Source organism: Ambystoma mexicanum, chromosome 4p, assembly GCF_040938575.1.
Source record: "Ambystoma mexicanum isolate Mex_15411 chromosome 4p, UKY_AmexF1_1, whole genome shotgun sequence".
In the NCBI taxonomy this organism is placed as follows: Eukaryota; Metazoa; Chordata; class Amphibia; order Caudata; family Ambystomatidae; genus Ambystoma; species Ambystoma mexicanum.
In genome coordinates, this window is record NC_090927.1 from 555,560,500 (window position 1) to 555,580,234 (window position 19,735).

General features: G+C 43.4%; 1 protein-coding gene across 2 annotated transcripts in view; it reads right to left on the bottom strand.

Moving 5' to 3' along the window:
• Positions 1 to 19,735, bottom strand: part of CSMD1 (CUB and Sushi multiple domains 1) — a 5,442,057-nt gene that overhangs the window by 1,811,857 nt on the left and 3,610,465 nt on the right. For both annotated transcript variants that reach the window (XM_069606098.1, XM_069606099.1), the window contains exon 25: positions 10,074 to 10,200. In XM_069606098.1, coding sequence (XP_069462199.1) covers positions 10,074 to 10,200 — 127 coding nt within the window. The remainder of the gene's footprint in view (positions 1 to 10,073; positions 10,201 to 19,735) is intronic.

Consider the following 19,735-nt stretch of genomic DNA (forward strand, 5'->3'; position numbering starts at 1 on the left):
CCCTGCCGGTAAAACCGGCAGGTAGCTGCCAGAAATGTAATGAATTACCGGCGCCTGACTTCCTGGTGGCACCAGACTATTGCAAGTCTGGTGGCTGGGAAGTCAGGCGCCTGCAATTCTGTTAGTCCCCATTCCCATGGAGTCCCATAGGGAAGGGGGACACGAGGAGCACTGGTACCATTAATAATGTTGCTGGTGCTCCCATGAGAACTCTGCAAGCAGGTGCCATCCCACCCAGCAGATCTGACCCTGGCGGGCTGGACGGCACCCTCCGCAGAGTTGTACTGTGCCGGTTCAGGAGCAATGGTACTGGTAGGCTTACCGGCACTGTTGTTTCCAGACCGGCACAGTTGTAATGAGGCACATTGGGCCTCATTAGGACCCTGGCACTCCCGTAATGAACGGTGCAGGTACGGGACCGGCACTGTTCATTACGGGATGCCCTATTACGAGGCCTGCTAGCGGGTCCCGCTGTGGGATGTTTTTACCCATGCATCCAAGCCCTACCATAAAACTGTGCATTACTGGCATTGAAAACATCAAGATGGCCAGAACTCTCCAGAGAGTGCACAGGGAAAACATGAAGAATAGGCTGCCACCCATTTTTGCCTAAGTTGTGAGCACAGGAGGGCACTGCCTAAAACCACCATTGGGCTACACACACAGTAGCCTGAAACCATTGGGAATGGCAATGCTGATTGCCAAAAGCAACCCAGAACTGTGGGGAATTCATTTTCTTAATGTCAAAAATTGATGCAGTACGGGTGCTCACAACTATCAGAAAGCCGGCATTTTAAAACCACCAGACTTTTGTGTAAAACTGAACAAATGAACCCAAACCAGGCCAAGGAAAGACTTGCTAAGAGGTGGACACAATGTAAAACTATATTCTGAAATGACTTGAAGGAAGTAACTATTTAATGTATTTATAAAAAAAATAGCTGGGGATGTCAGCAGCTTAAGTGAAATTGGACTAAAACCACTTAAATGTCATGGTTTTGAACTTAGAATCAGCATTCTAGCTGCATGTGTAAAAATTGTAAGTTTGATTTAAACTGGGAACAAACAGGACATTTAGCTGAAGCTTGGCTTAAAGAAATTGAATTCTGCCTGACAACTATCCCGGACAGGAGTTGAACTGGCTCAACAACTCTTCCCAGGCCTGGCTGCATCCTGCTGCCCCCACCAAAAGGAGATCACACCTCTCTGATTGAATTAAGGGAGGGGTACCTGCAGACTGCAGGAAGTTGAACAAAGCCCTGTCCTGGGCTCAGGCAAATGTTATATTGGGGGGGTCGTAAAATGGCTTCCTCTTGGGAGAAACTGGGAGGGGCAGTGCCTGTGAAAGCCAGCTGAGCTTGGGGGAAGTGGATAAACCAGAAATTCCACCATGTGATGTGGGAAGCCACACCCCTTTTTGACCAGGGCATAATTTTAAAAAGATAGATAACTCATAGTGCGGACTGGTCAAAATTATATAAATAATATCATTATTCTTGGGATTTTTCCGTGCACATTTTAAAAAGGCGTTAGGACTCTGTACCATGTTCTGAGGCAGAACCCCGCTATTTATTGATATTGCAGACACTGTGTTAAGCTAGACAAAGGAAAATTTACTGGAATGTGTGTAGAAGGGGGCTGTATAGTTGTGTCAAATCTGGAAAGGTTTAAAGGTCGTTATCTGGATGAAAAGGGGCAGAATTCTGTCAAAAGTGGACACAACATCGTACAAAGACAGGGATCGGATGGTTTGGTACTACAGAAAATATGTTAACTGGACCTATAATATTAGAAAAATGGTAAATAGATAAATGCGTGTTTGGATCAAATATAGATTTGTGTGCAATTTGACAGGGGAGGATCCTCGCACCATAAAACCTACAGCATCACTCTGACTCACATTTCCTTCCCCCAATCAAGGGGGAGAGGAGGAATTGGCCAATGACAAGTGAGAGGGGCAGGTTTAGTTATAACCAACGCACACACCCACTTTCTAAAGACATAAAAAGGACCACTGAAAGACAGGCAGGACATTCACTTTCCACTTTCTTGTGGGACGCTTTGCCGGGAGACTTCAGACTTCACATCCAGAGATCCAGACTTCAAATCCATCAATCTCCAGAGACCAGAAATTAACTCCAGAATTTGTAGCAGAGAGGCCTGAATCCACAAGCTGAATCCTCTTCAGCAGGCCTCAAAACCAACCAAACTATTCAACAGCCGGGCAAGCTGTTTGAATTCTTTGCCAAGAACTTTTGCAAGAACCTGTAGCAGTATCCAGAAAGCAGTGCTGTATCCAGAACCAGAGAGAACCAGAGACCAGACGATGTGAGCAGAACCGCCAGAAGTCCGTTCCACCCGTTGACCAGATCCGTGACGAGGCCCATTCCTGTCCAAAATCTAGTGTGAGTACCCAGCTAGCACTGTGCCAAAACCAATCTCTTAGTGTAAAATAATCTAATTATTTTAACCTATTTAGAACTACCTCATAGGAATCGTGTGTGTCATTCTGGCCTTTTTAAAGCTGAAAACTGTCACCTGTCATTTTGAACTTTTAAATTTCAAATCCGAAAAACTACCTTCACAAAATCGTCCGTATCTCCGGAACCGTTTGTGCTAGGAGAGAAATGTATCTTAAAGCTAAGATTCTAGGCTTTCCAACAAACCTAGAACCGACTTGCTACTCCTTATATTGCCTTCGTAATTACGCTTGACACACGTGATTAAATTTGCTGCGATTTGACATTTTGCACAATTTCAGCCAGGTGTAAAAATCAGCAGCTCCTTGTTTTCCTTTGCTAAACTTCATTTTCACCTGCTAGTTACTCATAGAGCATTGCTAAAGTGAGCCTGAACTAATATGAACTAGATATCACCCACCCTAAACCTCTAGAGGGAATTAAAAGCATTTTTAGCACATTTCTCACTTCATTGTCATCACATTCAAAGCATGTTGAGACTGTGTTTCAAACTTCTCCCTGTTTTCCTCTAAGCTTGCTAGGGGGGAACTGAATTATATTGTTTGCATTCCTGAGAACTGTATGCTCTCCTTTTTATATCCTTACATTGCATAGGGGGGGAGTGAATTGTTCAAGAAAAAGTGATCATATTATCTTTTGGTTGAAATCATATCAAGGTTATTTCTGTGTTGTATTCTGTCTCACCTTGCCTTTCCTTGAACCATATAAAGCATTCTCTGCCACCGTATTCTTCTTTTCCTATTCATAAGTAACCAAGAACTGTGCTACTGTAGGATTACCTATTGCTGATTACTGCTCATATTCACAAGTGTGCTAGCCATTATCAATTTATTTATAGAAGTGTGATATATATATATGTATATATATATATATATATATATATATATATATATTGTTTAATTTTTCAAATGAACCTTTTAAATTTGCAAAACAAATCTACTTCTTGGCTCAGTGGGGTCAGGGGGATTCTAAGAGAGGGGTGTTATACAAGTGTTCATCATCCAGATCATAACTTGCTATAACAATATATAAATAAGGGCTTCCCTTGGGCATCCCAGACAAGGCACTGACTTAGTGGGATTGCTTGATTGGAGTCACTTACACCGCTTTTCACGTCTGGTCTGACCAGATGTGAAAAGCGGGACCCGCTAGCAGGACAGGATGCTAACAACGGGCCCTTCATTAACGGGCCCATTGTTAGCATCCTCCCCATTACCATTGAGCCCTATGGGGCCCTATGGGGCTCAATGGGAATGGGGATTGATTTTTACTGGGTTCAAGAAAAGGGCAATTACTGAGTCCGCCAAGGTCGGCATAACCTGGTTATTGCCCTATTCTTGGACCAGGTAAAAAATCATTACCAGCGGCAGAAGTGCCCTTGATAAGGGCATGGATACGGCCAGGTTCCTAATGAGGCCCATTGACTTTGATGTATTTTGCTGAGTCAGCAAGTCTGTATAATTTGCCAGAGCACGGTGCAATGTTTTTCTGAAATATGGTTGATAATTGATATTTCAAAGATTCCGTTAAAACAGACCTATGTTCTATGGGCTGCAACGCCATGGCAATTCAAGTTGTCAACTAATCTAAAACAATCTTTTGTATGATTTTTATCTGTGATAGTCCCCCTTTCACAAGACAATGCATGAAGAACTTTTCAAGGATTATTTCAAAATATTGTAGTTGCTTTTAGAAGCTACCCCTCCCTTTGAAACCTGAATTGATTGCTAGAGCAGTAGCCTCTTCACCCATATGTTTTCTTTTCATCTGGCAAAATCATTTTATACAATGACAGATTTGCTTAATCTTGTCATTGTATATGTGAGACAATGGGCCTCATTACGAGAATGGAGGTAGTCATGGAGTTGTTAGCTCCATGGCTGCCTCCGTTCCGGGCTCCATTACCGGGTTCCTGCAATGGGGACTTACTGGGTTACTCTGAGCTAGGAGGACCCGGTAAGTCCTCCATGCAGGAACCCATCCCCATTCCCATTTGAGCCCTCATAGGGCTCAATGGGAATGAGGAGGCAGGTAATAACAGGCAGATTACATCTGCCCCATTATTGCCTCCCTCTTCCCCTTGTGGGACCCAGAAAGCACGCCTGGTTTTACCAGGCGTGCGATCCGGGTCCTGCGATGGGAAGCTTGTAATCGGTGCTCCCGGAATGAAGGGGGCCGGTGCTGTACCGGCCCCTTTCATTCCGGGAGCACCAGGGTTATAATGAAGCCCAATGTATGTTCATTAACGCCTTTCTTTAAACTGTTTCAATGTGGTAAATACCATTGGTATAATGATTAAAACAGCAACATTCACATAGCTTCAGATGTTTTGAATGGGAGGCAGTCAAGCATGATGGCAATCCAAAGGTTTCACTGAAAAGTTATCGGAACAATTGAGAACAATGTCATTATTTGCCATCATTGTATATTATGCAATATAAGCTATGATGGAAGAGACAACATTTCTCTACCAAAGGTAATCTTATACTGAAAATCCTAGCAAGTTTCATAGTGGACATCTATACACCAGGCACCCTTAAGTGTAAAAGGCTCGATTTTACCACCATAAACCACTTCTTTCCCTTTCGCAAAGATAACAATAATAATAATAATAATTTGTTGATTTAAATATGGTGCTTCATGCTGGATACCACTAGCTTCTAATTGGGGTAAAAATCAATGTAATTATTCTAACCCACTCATGATAACCAATGTATCACTTAGGGCCAGTGGATGATGGTGGCTCCTAGCATCGTCTATGGTTCCTTCTAAGTGTAATAATTCCAGCACTCATTAGCATAGATTAGCCCAAGTTCAGCATTAAATATATGTTTGTGGGTGAAAAGTATAATCAAGAGTTACACCTTACCAGTATGTGAAAACAATACTGCACTACATCGTACTCAATATTGTTAACTTAGAAACACGCTCTTAAATTCAGGAAGTTCATAATATATCATATAGACGAACAATTTCATGAAAGACACTTGTCTGGATATGTCTTGACTAACTTCAAATGATCCAACATGAATAATATGCACATGTTTTAAAGCACCGTTTATCAGAACAAAATTTGCTAGCATCCAGCTGCGAATATTACAGCTGAGTATGTAATCCTTTGCATGTAAGTAAAGAATGGTTCTGTGGCCAGGACATCTCACATTGCAAGTAAGAGATACATTCCCTCCTGATTTCTGTATTTCAACATAGTGAAGATGAATAAACTCCCTTTCTACAACCGTTTGTCAGTTTTTTTTTAAATCTATTGAGTAGTAACTGGGGATTTTATGTTGAATTTTCGAACATTAGACATGTGTTCGGACCAGCAGAGTTCAGCTTTACACATAGTTAGTCCACAAGAGCATTTAATGGCATAAACTACATTGGTAGAATCACATGTAGCAGAATCCTTCAGATATACAGAATTGCCAGTAAGTAGACGCTGCTTCCTATTGCCCTTAATACTGTTATCACAGTGTTGGCAACTAAGCCATTATTATTTTTAATTTGGTGTGCTCTGGGACGTCTTTTCTGTATTTTCAAGTATGTTACGGAGGGAACATTTCCTCCTATGTGCAAATAAGGGAGGCTTAGGACACGTTCATGTGCAAGGTTATCCAGCTGCAGCATGTTCCAATGATGCAAAATGATCTCCTTAATCTTAGAGCTCTGTCTAAAAAATGTTTTGGGACATATTAAGTTTGGCTGATCTTTAGAACTAATACATTCCAATGGAGTTTCACTGTCAATTCTTGATACTCTCTCCATAGTTTCCACTAGTATATCCTCACTGTGACACCTTAATTTCAACATTTCTTTAATATATTTTTCGTAAACTCTAGATCTTCAGTATTGGACACAAGTAATTTAATTAATAGAACAACTGGCTATATGGTCAACTTGGAATCATGCGTGCGGGGTGAAAACTCTTAGCATAAAATAAGTTGTTCCTACCAGTTGGTTTTACATGTAATGACGTGTCAATGTTGTTTACTAGCATGATAACTGTTACATCAAAATGTTATATTCAATATGGCTGTGATACATCGGAAATGTAATGTGTGTATGAATATTATCCGTGGATCTGAAAAGATCAATTCAATTTATCCTTGGATCCTCTCCTTACCAAACCATTACATCAATTTATCTTGTGTACAGTTTCAGATTATGTTTCCATTGAGTATTTGTTTCAAACCAATAAATAAATATATGAGCATACAGTGGTGGGATTGCTGCAGCCATCGCCCATGGATAAAATGTGCACACACAATATATTAGGGCATATTAAAAGAACTTCATATGGACAAAAAATGATGTACATATTGTGCACATTTTTTCACTTTCGTTTTTTTACAGAAAGTGTGTCAAGGCCCCCTCCCCTCGCTCTCAACGTATAGGTTGCATAAAATGTATGCATGTCCTTGATGTTGAAGTACATGTGTGGTCCTGGACAGGCCACATTGCAACCGCATGCAATTGTAACACTTGGGTTTACAAAATAATGCTGGGATTTAGGGCCTCATTACACGGATGGTGGTGGACCAAGGTGCTATTAGCACCTTGGTCCATGCCGGTAAAATACCGGCACCGCCTTAGTGGAATGGGGAATTACCGCCCTATTCCAAGGTTGGTGGGGCGGTAATTCCCCCTTCCCCCATTGCCCTTCCCCATTCCCATTTTTGCCCCATAGGGCATAATGGGAATGGGGAAGGTGCTAATTATGGCACCGTAAATTGCGGTACCGTAATTAGCTCCCTGGTCCCTTTGCGGGTTGGTTTTTAACACCTGCAAAAAGCAGGTGTTAAATTCCCCAACCCGCAAAGGGACCTCGTAGTAAGGCGGTAAGGGTTTACCGGTACCGGTAAAATACCGGTACCAGTAAACCCTTACCGCCTACCATGTAATGAGGCCCTTAGTGAAATTGGTGGCCACTGACATTTCAACTGATTTCTATGAATGTGGAATGTGATGAATACTGAAAATCAGCTCAGTTGACGTCGCTGGGCAAAATATAGTTAATGGTGTTGCTTGTCATTGAAAGGCCATAAAGGAGAGAGCAAAACCAATAGATTCCATACTGCTATAAATTCAAGTAAGAAAGCTTATGTAAATTATTTAATAGGTGTACCAAAAAAGGTATCAGTGAACCATTCAAATTAGGCTGCTGTAGACTCAAAAAGCAATCGAGGTAGTCTCTAGCTAAAACCAGTAAACATGTTTATTTTACAGTGAAACAATGTAAACAAAGAAATTATTACAAATACATTTTACATGAAAAACTAAAAAATAATGAATAACTGATCTAAGTAAAAGCAAAGACAGAAATAGTCATCTTATTGCAGAAAATCAGACAAAAAGGCAGACCTGTCAGTTAAATGAATAAATGAAGAATATTGATCAAATTAATTTTGTAAAATCTAGAAACCTGTGTTTTGGCTGAATACAAGCCATATGCGAATGTGCTGGCTCAGTTTTAGGCCACCACTTAGTCTGCATACATTTTTTGTCTGATTTTCTGCAATACGATGACTATTTCTGTCTTTTCTTTTATTTAGATCAGTTATTCATTATTTTTTGGTTTTTCATGTAAAATGTCTTTTAGCTAGAGACTACCCCGATTGCTTTCTGAGTCTACAGCAGCCTAATTTGAATGGTTCAGTGATACCTTTTTTGGTACACCTATTACATAATTTACATAAGCTTTCTTACTTGAATTTATAGCAATATGGAATCTATTGGTTTTGCTTAGATTACTGTCCCTTTCCACTACTGCTTCTCAGGACACTTCCCCCTCTCTTTCGTGTTAAATAAAGGAGAGAGCATGCACAATTAAAATTGAGTAAACCTGCATTTTTTTTTTGTTTACATTGTTCTGCAGCAGATGTAAAAAATGAAAAAAAGAAACATTGACACCAAATTGTGTTCAACTTTAGTCAGTAGAGTGACATGCCTCAGCAGGTTCCTCCATCTGGGACAGTCGTCAAATGATGTGTCAGTCCAAGCCCGGGAATTTGCCCCCCTTTAATTAAAAAAAGAATGCTGTCCTAAATTTATATCCAGTGCTCCGGGGTGATGCAGCTTGTTAATTCTGCAAATTCTGGCAGATCTGCTCTGCTGAACCCAGCCAGAATAAACAAGGGTGAAAAGAGCCCAACTGAACATCCCAGGGTCCTCAATTGCCCATTCAAATGTGCCCTGTAAGGGTACGCAGCACCTATTTGCCACACACAGAGAGGGCAGGCTGGAGCTCACACACAGACCCTGCTTACCCCGGCACACACATTTCTCAAACCAAGCATCTGTAGGCCAATCAGATCACTTGCCCATGCTCTGCCCGTAAGAAAGTGAGTGAATGTCCATCCCTGATTGCGCAACCGCAAAGGTAACCGACAGTTATTCTGCCGGACAAAAGGGTCATTGTGGCCCCTTCAGTAAGAAGAACATGCTTTCAGTACGGCTAATTGCACGGCTGCTCACTTAAGAGAATGAAGTCCCCCGTAAGGATTGTGTGGCTCATATCAAGAAAATAATTGATTGTTCAACAATGTCCCTAAATATAGAAGTATCTCATGGCCAATTTAACAGAGAAATAATGTAAACATCGCCCTTATGGAAAACGAATAATGTGTCCAATAATTATGGATCGATGGGAGGGTAGAACTGTAGAAAGAACTGAAAGGAATACTGGAAATGAAAAAAAAAGAGTGAGGCAGAGCGAAAACAAGAGAAGGATGAAGAGAGGGACAAAGAGAGAGAAATGGTGAAAAAAGAAAGACGGAGGAAGAAAGGGAATGATAAAGGGAGTTAGAAGGGGTGGGGAAAATTAAGAAGGAGAGAGAGAGGACAGGACGAAGGAAGTGAAGGAGGAGGAATTTAAGGAAGGAATGAAGGAATAAGGGAGGCAGAGAGAAATAAAAGGTGGGATGCACAAAGGGAGGGAATAAGAAGGGGCAAAGAAGAGAGAGAGAGAGAGAGAGAGAGAGAGAGAGAGAGAGAATGGGAACACTATAGGAAGACAGCAATAATGGAAGGAGCAAGGTAGAGGGAAAGAAAGGGAGGAGGGAATAGAGAAAATAATGAGGGCGGGGTTGAATGGGTGGGGAAACAAAAGGAAGTAAGGAAATGGAAAGTATTTGTAGGAGGGAGAGGAGTAGAGGAGGAATGAAGGAGGTCACTAAGTGTGCAGAAACAGTGATGTGTCAATTTCACCAATTGAATCATCTCTCCAACGCTGGGAGCAGTGACTCAATACAGTGAAAATAACCGTAGTAAATAATAGCTCACACATAGTTATACACCTCTAGATTAATTCCACATCTTTCTTTACAAAGATAACAATTAATAATTACACACATGTCAACAGTTATTTGGATGGTATACCGATGTGCATGTGAGTTATGTCAAACAGAACATGCATATGTTATGAAAAGCAAACACAAATATAATAATAATAAGAAGAAGGAGAAGAAGAAGAAGAAGAAGAAGAAGAAGAAGAAGAAGAAGAAGAAGAAGAAGAAGAAGAAGAAGAAGAAGAAGAAGAAGAATGATAATAATAACAACAATGAAAATAACAACAATTATAATGATAGGCACCTGATGGTCTTCCCTGGATCGGCCTCCAGCACCCATGTGCAATGAACATTGTTATCATAAGGCGCAGGATATCCTGGTGATAAAATTCTTCCGGATGCAACAGCATGAACACGTCCACCACATTCAGCTGGAAAGAAAGCATATACTGAGTGATGGTCTGTCTTGTTTTCAAGCAGTGGATTTTCGATCTACTACTATGAATATTACACCCATTGTTATAATATTTCAATCTCGCCAGGAAATAAAATGCAATGTATCCCTTTACAAGGCCTGAAATGCTTTAACTGGACTTTATTGAGAGACTTTAGGCATTTGTGGTTAGTGTCATGACACAAAATTTGGGGGCTGCCCTGCGAACCATGCTGAGGGCCCTCCACCCCAACTCGGTAACAAATCCAGGTCGCGCAACACTCTGGGCCGGCCTATATTACCACGTTTATGCAATATGCATGAACGTGCTGCTGAAGGGCTATGCCGCATACTGCACTAGGAGAAAGATATAAATATGTGTTTTAATGCAATATACAGCACACATTCTGACAATGAATTGGTAAAAAGCTACATTGTTTGCATTTGTTTTGTAGGGCAACATTTAATAACATTACAGTAAAGCATGCCAGGCTACAATTAGACATACCTATAATGGTTGCACCAAAATGCCAGTTGAAGCAATAACACTCATCACAAAGAGAGCACACATTCAAGCCCCCATCTCTGCTGCCTCTAACAACACGGCCAAACTCTTTAAAATCTTCAAGCAACTGGCCAATCCTATTGTGGTCTCTACCTCTCCTCTTCCCTCCCAGGCCCTCTCTATGGCTCAGGCCTCTCACTTCTCAGCTAAAACTCAGGGCATCATGTCCTCTATCATTTCTTCCTCTCCCTCTACTTCTCTCAGCTCCCCTTTGGCCATCTCTCCCTCTCCTCCTCCTTTCTCCTCTTTCTCTCTGATAACACCTGACAAGGTTTCTAGACAAGTCCAATCTATGAAAGTGTCATCCAAACCGGTGTTCCCCTGCTCCTCCATACCCATCAAGGACCATATTGACACCCTTGCTCCAGCCTTGGCCAATTTCTGTAATCACTCTTTTGTCACCGGAACGTTCCCCTCTCCACTTAAGCACTCTGTGGTGCACCCACTCCTCAAGAAGCGAACTGCCAATCCTACCTGCCCAGCAAACTATCGCCAAACCTCCATCACCCCTTTCCTGGGCAAACTCTTGGAAAATGTTAGGTAAGATTTCCACAGGGCTGGTAAATCTTCCTTGCCTGGTTCAACTCCAGAACTTTTTGCTTTTCTAGTGAGATATTTTCCATTAATAGCTCAGTGAGTGGGAACCTTTTTCCACACTCACCTGTCTTTAACTCTTTTTATGGGTGTCATTTTTAAGACTCTCCATAGTGTCTTTTTAAAGTTATCATGTCTAACAACTTATTGGCAAAAAGTGCCTGTTGTTGCTGGGTTGCCCTAGGGGCTCCCCCTTTAACTTTCTTGTGCTAACCTTGAGTGAACTACAGTTCCCAAGGGTAGAAAGGATCTTTGGATCCCTTTTACATTTTATTCTGTGAAACCAGCACACCCCACCTTATGTGGAGTGCTGGGGAGATACAATGTATCCCCTTTCACATTTAAACTGTAACAATTCTGTTACAGTGACAAGCTTACCTTTAATGGCTGGTGGCAGTGATACCTTTTACTAATTTTGTGCACCTTTACCGCGTGCTGTAATCGCAGCTGCAGTAAAGGCACCTAAGGGTGCTCATTTTTACCAAAATGGCCCCTGTCTTCTTTTTCTGCCATTTTAGTGTTTCTTGTCATTTCCTGTTCCTTCCCCTGACATGCAGGGTGGGAAAATCCTTTGTTTGAGTTTTGTCTTTGGCGGGAGTCCCCTTGATCACCCCGCCCAGGCTCCAGTCAGTCTGTAAGCACAGGAAGTGGGGGAGGGGTCCCAAACTTCCCCCTCCTTTGTCTTAGGCCTTCCTTCAACTGGGTCAGATCCCAGTGGGGGGTTGGCTGTCCTGATTGGACAGCCAAACGCCCCTTTCTTGTAAAATGCGGGGAGATAATGCAGAGGTTGTGTTGCAGTTCCTGATAAATACTGGAAACCTGGAAGCTGAAGGCATGTCGACCACTGGAACAGAAAACCGAGGAGGATGACAAAGGAAAAGCAGCGGGAATGATTTCCAGCGGCCGAAGAGCCTGCTTTGTAACCAGAGCCTGCTGCAGCCCTTCCTTCCGATCGACCTGGGGTCTCCGAAAATGACGACCCGAACCCAGAGCTTGGTGTGACCCACTAGACTTAAGACGACCTGCATTTTGAGCCATCCCACGGTTTGCTGCGACCTTGCGTTCTTGCAATACCCCAATACCCTGGGACCTCCTGCCACTGTGCGGTGCATGGTCTTCCGAATTCCGAATCTCGCTGAAACTTCATGGGCATTTTGGTCTATCTCCAGAGACACAAATCAAGTCCAAAAAGTCCCCTCACAAGAGTGCTGGACCTTTTAAACGACGAGAATTCAACTGCGAATTTCTGTCTTCTTCTGTGCTCCTTGAAAACCCACAGAACCGCATTCAGCCATGAGAGAAATCTTGCCTAGAGTCTTCTTCATCAATCCCTGCTGCAAAGTCCCTTCGGAGGTCTTGTGATCAGTCTCCAGGACAAGGAATCCAGTGACCGGGTATTTGGCTGCAGTCCCTGAAGTTCTCCTGCTGCAATCTCTTCTTCATTGCTGAGGTACTGTGTTGGCTTGGGTATATACTTACCTTAAGCCTGTTGGGATTTCTGTGTAGTCCTGGGGTGTTTTCTGTGATTGGGAGGTCCCTCGTCCAGTACACCCAGTCCCACTGCTAGAATCCTGCTGGGGTGTCTTCTGTGAAGCCCCTGGACCCTCTTCTAACCCTAGAAGTAAAAGTACTCACTTGTTTGCCAGTTTTCCTCAGGAGACTCTGACTTTTGCTACTAAAGAACTTATTCTAACACTTCCTGTTGGTCACTAGTCCTAGTGACCCCCCTTCTGCCACTGAGAACACTCATGCTCTAAGGGAAAAGACTTTGAAGGGATTGGGACTTCTGCCTAGAAAAGAAATCAAGTGTTTTTACTTACTTGTAAAGAGTTGGTTGGTAACTGTAATTCTAAGAGTGAACAGTTACAAAAGTTCTTACTGATCTTGGATGTGTGATGCACTATTCTTAAAAGTATGGTTAACATCTTTCCTTCCTTAGCCACTGTTTTGCCAGTCTAAAAGAAAGTAGATGTGAAGGTATTTTACTCTCCTGTGATTATGTTGTGCCTCTTTACAAAAGTAATGTGTTGGTTTCACCAGATTATTCCTGAAGGGTAATTGTATGAGTGTCCTCCAACTGTTGGTATCACCAGGTTAGTCCTGTTAGGATAACTGTATGAGTGTCCCCCAACTGGGTCTTGCTTCCCCTGACTTGCTGCTAGCCTGTCTTTAATAAGTCTACATTAGGTTGTTGCCTACCTAGAATATCTATTCAGTAAAGCGTGACATTGGGTTTTACTTTCTCCTTCATTGTGAAGTTAAAGTAAGTGGGTTTTACTTACCTTGTGTTAGCTGTGTGCCATCCAAAACAAGTTAGAAGAGTTACTGCTTACCTCAATCTGGGGTTCCTTGATTTCCAAAGCATCTGTAATGATACATTACATCCATAGGTTTTACTCACCTGGTATAACTGTGTGTTATGACAAAAGTAGTTATAGGTTTTTACTGCACCTAGAATAAGTGTTTCATTATTCAACAAAAGTATATTGTCCAGTTGACTGTTTATGTGATTTGTTCCAAGAGTCACTGTACAACTGGAAGGGCCTACTGTCCTTGTATTACCAAAAGTAATCTAAAAGTAACCATTGGTCTTTTACTCCCAAAGAATAGGCTTGACCTATACTAAATGTGTATAACAAGGTTTTGACTTCCCTAGAACTACTCTTAGGTGTTCCAAATAAGGTCTATACTTGGGTCTGTGTACTTTCAAGTATAGTGTTGTGTTTATATTGTGATTTCATATAATGTTTCAGTATTTGCTTAACCCCTAGATTTATCTGGGCCTACCTGTATTTAAATAAATCCTTTATTTTTATAATACATAGTGTTTCAGTGTTTCTTTGGATCATTTGTATTACAATTTTCACTTGTACTGTATCTATTGCCCTCTCTCCGTCCTAAGATAAGCCTGGCTGCTCTGCCTACGCTACCATGTACTCAGGTGGTACAGTCTTATACTAAGAGTGGAGTCTTGTACTGCCTCAGTTGAATGGTTTTACTAGGCCCTTAACTGGACTTCAGAAAAACTGTCCTAACAGAAAAGCTATCCATCTCCCAGCTTACTCTCCACACTGAATCTGTTGGTTGTCTCCATGACCATCAGTCTGGCTTCGGAGCTACCAGAGGCATGGAAACTGCTATCCTGAACACCCTGTGAAGATCTGATCTCTAACCTTAATGCCAGCATTCCTTCTGTCCTCAGCCTCCTTGTTCTTTCCTCTGCTTTCGACATGGTCAACCATGCCTTCCTGATCAATTGACCCTGTGAGAACCTGGGCATCAGGGATCAGGCCCTGGAGTGGCTGACCTTTCTCTTGGACCGCACCTCCCAGGTCCAACTTGATCCCTTTCTCTCCAACACTTCTCTCTCTACCTGTGGCATGCCCAAGGGCTCTATCTTCCCACCCTGGTTTTTCAACCTCTACTTGTCCTCTGCTTGTCCCCTTTGGCCCATCTGATCTCTACCTTCTCCTCTAACTTTATGTGTTATGTGTTATGCGAATGACACTCAGCTTTCCTTCAGGCTCTCCTCAATCTTCTCTCCTCTCTCACTCATTCCTGACTGTCTATCCACGATTCAGGATTGGTGCACCTCCATTGATCTCTGCCTTAATGCCAGTAAGACAGAGATCCTTCTCATTAGGAACCCTGCCCCTGCTTTTCCTCTCTGTCATGACCCTTGCCCAAAACCCCCTCTGGCAAACCCAATGGCCAGGTGGAGACAGGACTCGGGCCTCTAGAGCCTGGAATCCTCTTCAAAAGACCTCATACACCATGAAAAACAATGTGCTTGGGAACTACTTTATTGTATTGTCAGCCAACATGGAGGCATCCACATAGCTTGGTTCCTAAGTGCCAAGCTACGCGGTCTAGTGTTTTGGGTGTGGTAGCCTAGGGACTACTTTACCTGGACTATTTTGTTGGGGCTATTTAAACCACACCCGAGCAAGACAACACGCTTTGCGTTACTTTGCAGCTTGCAACGTGACACTCACCGTGTCCAGCTATTCCCTCGAACCTTGGAGAAGCAGAACCTGCAAGGAGACAAAAGGAACATCATTAGCAGCAGCATCTTACCTGCAGTCTTCATCTTTAAACACTCGCAGCTACTGAGAACAGCTTCCTCGAATCTGCACGCCTCCCGGACAGAACAACCTGAAAGAGGAAGATAGAGGCAACATTAAAGAAAGCAGTAGAGACATTTACAAATTACGAACTGCTCAAAAGGCTTACCTGGCTGGTCGCCTCTCGGCTGGCACCACTCCGGACATTTCATTCGCGCTGAAGAACACAGCGACCTACAAGGAAGGAAAACACAGGTTAGCAAAGGCAAGACTTTGCAGCGCTGCGCATAGCGCTTACTTACCGCATCATAGCGCTCTTAATGCACCATCATTTACCAGCGGGGCTCAACCAAGCCAGTTTGCTGTGCTGAAGCTCTGCATACCTAAGGGAGAAAAAAGAGACATTTTAAACAAAGAAAGGCATGGAGGATAGCAACAAAACTAAAGAACAGCAATAAGACCTACCTGAACAATATCAAACGGGCCGGCGTCAGTGAAGTAACTGAACCGCACTCGCCCATGAAAGACAACGCGCCCCTGAAAAGAAGGCAGGACGGAGAGCATGCCTAATTCTACCACAAGGTGAGGAGAGGGTGCCATAAGGACTGAAATCATACGGGAGTGGAGGGAGGATCCTTACCCCAGTCGGTCAGTCTTGAACACAGTCCTCCTGTATTTTCAGGCAGAACCTTCCCCGCAGACCACATCAGGGCAAAGCTGAGAAGCATACCAGCAAGTAATCTGGCTGGGTGGCGTCCCTGTGGATACCAGGTGAGCGTAACAGAACGCGAAGCCTACCATAACAAATCCACCTGGGTGCCATGGAGACATCAGAAAAAGACCAATTGGCTCAATTACTAGGAGAGCTTCGTGCTGAGGTTCATTCTGCCCAACAAGAGACTAATGCCCTCTAGAGAGACCTAATAGTGACCAAAGAACGCACTGAAGAGATTAGCAAGCAATACTTGCAATCACAGGCATGACAGACGCCTCTACCTGGAAGCAATCCAACGATGCAAAACCCCACCATACCACCGACTCAGGTACAGATCACGTTACCTGGAACAGTGCCCCTGGCACCACCAGAAAGGTTCTCAGGCGACCCACGGAAGTATGCAGCATTCATCAATCAGTGCCGCCTTTATTTTCTTTGTAGGCCTGGAGCATTTCCAAACGACCAAGCTCGGGTAGCTTTTGTCTTATCATACCTGAGTGGTAGTGCAGCAGATTGGCCGGTGCCGTTGGTAACCCATGACAATCCTCTATTACATGACTTTGGGGGGTTCCAGAGAGAAATGGAAAAACTTTTTGCTCGCCATACCCAGGAACAAGCAGTAGACAATTAACTCTTGTCCTTCCGACAGGGGAATCAGGACTTGTTAACGTACATTGCTACCTTCAACAGACTGGTTGCTGAAGATAGGTGGCCAGAAAACAAAAGAACCACGGTATTCCATTGAGGCTTACGAGACGAATTAAAGGATGTCTTAGCCCAGGTGGTTGATCCACCCAGAGACTATGCAGAATTCATAAATCTGCTCATGCAGCTAAACCACCGGTTGCAGGACCGAAAGCCAGACCAGTCTAAGACGGACCCTTCGGACTGTGTATGTTCGACCAAGGGAAAACACACCCCGTGTACCTGAAAATGCTGTAGAACCCATGCAGTTTGGAGGGATACGACCTCCATTAACAAAACAAGAGTGGGACAAAAGAAGACATCAACAGCTTTGTTTGTATTGTGGGAAACCAGTACATTTCCTAAAGGACTGTCCAGTAAAACCCCCAAGAAGAACAGTCAGGGCCACAGAGAAGGATGAAGCTAAGAAATCGGAAAACTACCAAGCTCGACAAACATAGAGGTCAGTTTGTCGAGTGAGAAGAAAGAGTTGCTGACCTCGCACTTTGCAATACCAGTGATCTTAATTAACCACCAACAGTCATCAAGAATGCATGCCGTTGAAGCATACATCGATAGCGGAGCAGTTGGAAATTATATTGATCAAGAACTGGCAGCAGAGATGGGGCTTCCTTTGTGTTCTAAGCCAACTATGGATAAGGTAACCACTGTGGATGGGACAGAAATCGCTTCCGGACCAGTAACCCAGTGCACAGCCAGGGTAACCTTGCTCTGCCAGGACGGACATTGGGAGTCTATTTCATTCAATCTCTTCAAGGCACCTCAGTTCAGGCTCATACTAGGGATGCCATGGTTGGTTGCTCACAACTCTTTGATAGACAGGCGGGCACAAAAATTAACCTTCCCCGGTGACTGCTCCCCTGCCTGCTATTACCAAGAGGAGAAACCTGATGTCTGTATCCCCATGACTCCCGGAGCGACAGTATCAACCCTGGGAGCAACTAATTCCTTGCCAAGTGAATAACATGATTTCCAGGATGTTTTCCGAAAGGACCAAGCCAATACATTGCCACCGCACAGGCCCTATGACTGTCAGATCGACCTTGTTCCTGGTGCACAAATCCCTTGCGGCATGATCTACGCTCTCACAGAACCAGAAAACCTTCATTTGAAATCCTATTTAGACCAGTACCTTGCAAACGGATTTATCCGTCCTTGAAGGAGACTTGAGAACCTGTATTGACTACCACGCATTGAACCAGATCACCGTGAAGAACCGCTACCTGTTGCCACTTATCCCTGAGATGATAGATCAAGTTAAAGATGGCCAGATTTATACCAAACTGGACATCGAGGAGCGTACCACCTGGTCCGAGTCAGAAAAGGAGATGAATGGAAAACCACCTTCCGTACTAAGTACAGCTTGTTTGAAATCAAGTCATGCCCTTCGGGTTATGCAACGCTCCTGCGGCATTACAATATTTCATGAATTAAGTCTTAAGGGAGTTAATTGATGTGTGCGCCTTAGTGTACATAGATGACATCTTAGTATACTCAGCCTCGGAACAAGATCATGTCAGGCACGTTTGTTCAGTCCTCACCAATCCCCGTCAACATCGCTTGTTTGCAAAGCTTGAAAAATGCTTTTTTCACGTCACCGAAGTAGAATTTCTTGGTTTTATCATTACTCCAGGAGGCATCAGAATGGACGTGCACAAGGTAGATGCCATTCTGAAATGGCCCAACCAACGTCTCTGAAAGGGGTACAAAGCATGCTGGGCTTTGTGAACTTCTAACACCGGTTCATCCCAGACTTCTCTCAGGTTGTGCACCCAATCACAGTACTATTACAAAAAAACAATAAAAAGTTTGCTCGGACCGAAGAAGCAGAAGAAGCCTTTCAAGAACTTAAACAAAGGTCTACCTCTGCTCCAATCCTGCGACATCCTCGTCCTGACCTCCGTTATGTCGTTGAAACTGATGCGTCCAGTCTCGGAATGGGGGCTGTCCTTTCACAGAGAGAACTGGAAACCGGCCAGCTACATCCTATGGCCTTCTGGTCGAAAAAGTTCTCACCTCCAGAGATTAATTATGCCATCACGGACGGGAACTCCTAGCTTACAAATCCGCCTTTAAAGCCTGGAGTCACTACCTTCTGGGGGCCAGACACACCATTACAGTCATCACAGACCACCGAAACCTACAATATCTCAAAACAGCCAAGGCTCAGTCTTCGAACCAATTACGGTGGGCCCCTTTCTTCGCCGAATATGATTATGTAATCACATTTCGACCAGTAGTCAGAAACAGAAAGGTGGATGCCTTATCTCGCATGGGCATAGATGAAATATTATATCCAACTCCAGACCCAGTACCTATTATACCTGAAGGCAAACTCTTGGGTATCACAACCGCCTTAACACAAGCAGAACTACGAAAAGAAATCCAACGGACAATGAATCCTGATGCCTACCTTGCATGGTAAACTCAAGGAGAACAATATACCATCAAGGACCATCTACCCTTTTTTAGGGATCACCTATATGTACCCAAGAAGGAATTACAACAGCATATTATCTCAAACTATTACGATTCACTGATCGAAGGGCATCCTGGGATCGCCAAAACCCTAGCTAAGGTGAAAGAGAACTTTTGGTGGCCTACCTGGCGTAAGGACATCATTCAGTATATTCAGTCCTGTGGTGTCTGCACACAAAATAAATCACAGAAACAAAAACCATCTGGTCTCCTACAACCATGGACATTCCTCCAGTTCCATAGCACACTCTTTCCCTTGACTTCATCACTGATCTACCTCCAAGCCAAGGGTTCAACACCATCCTTGTAGTTGTGGACTTATTCTCGAAGATGGCCCATTTTATTCCTCTCAAAGGCCTCCCAGACGCAGCCACTTTAGCAAAAGTGTTCCTGGAGGGCGTGGTTAAGCTAC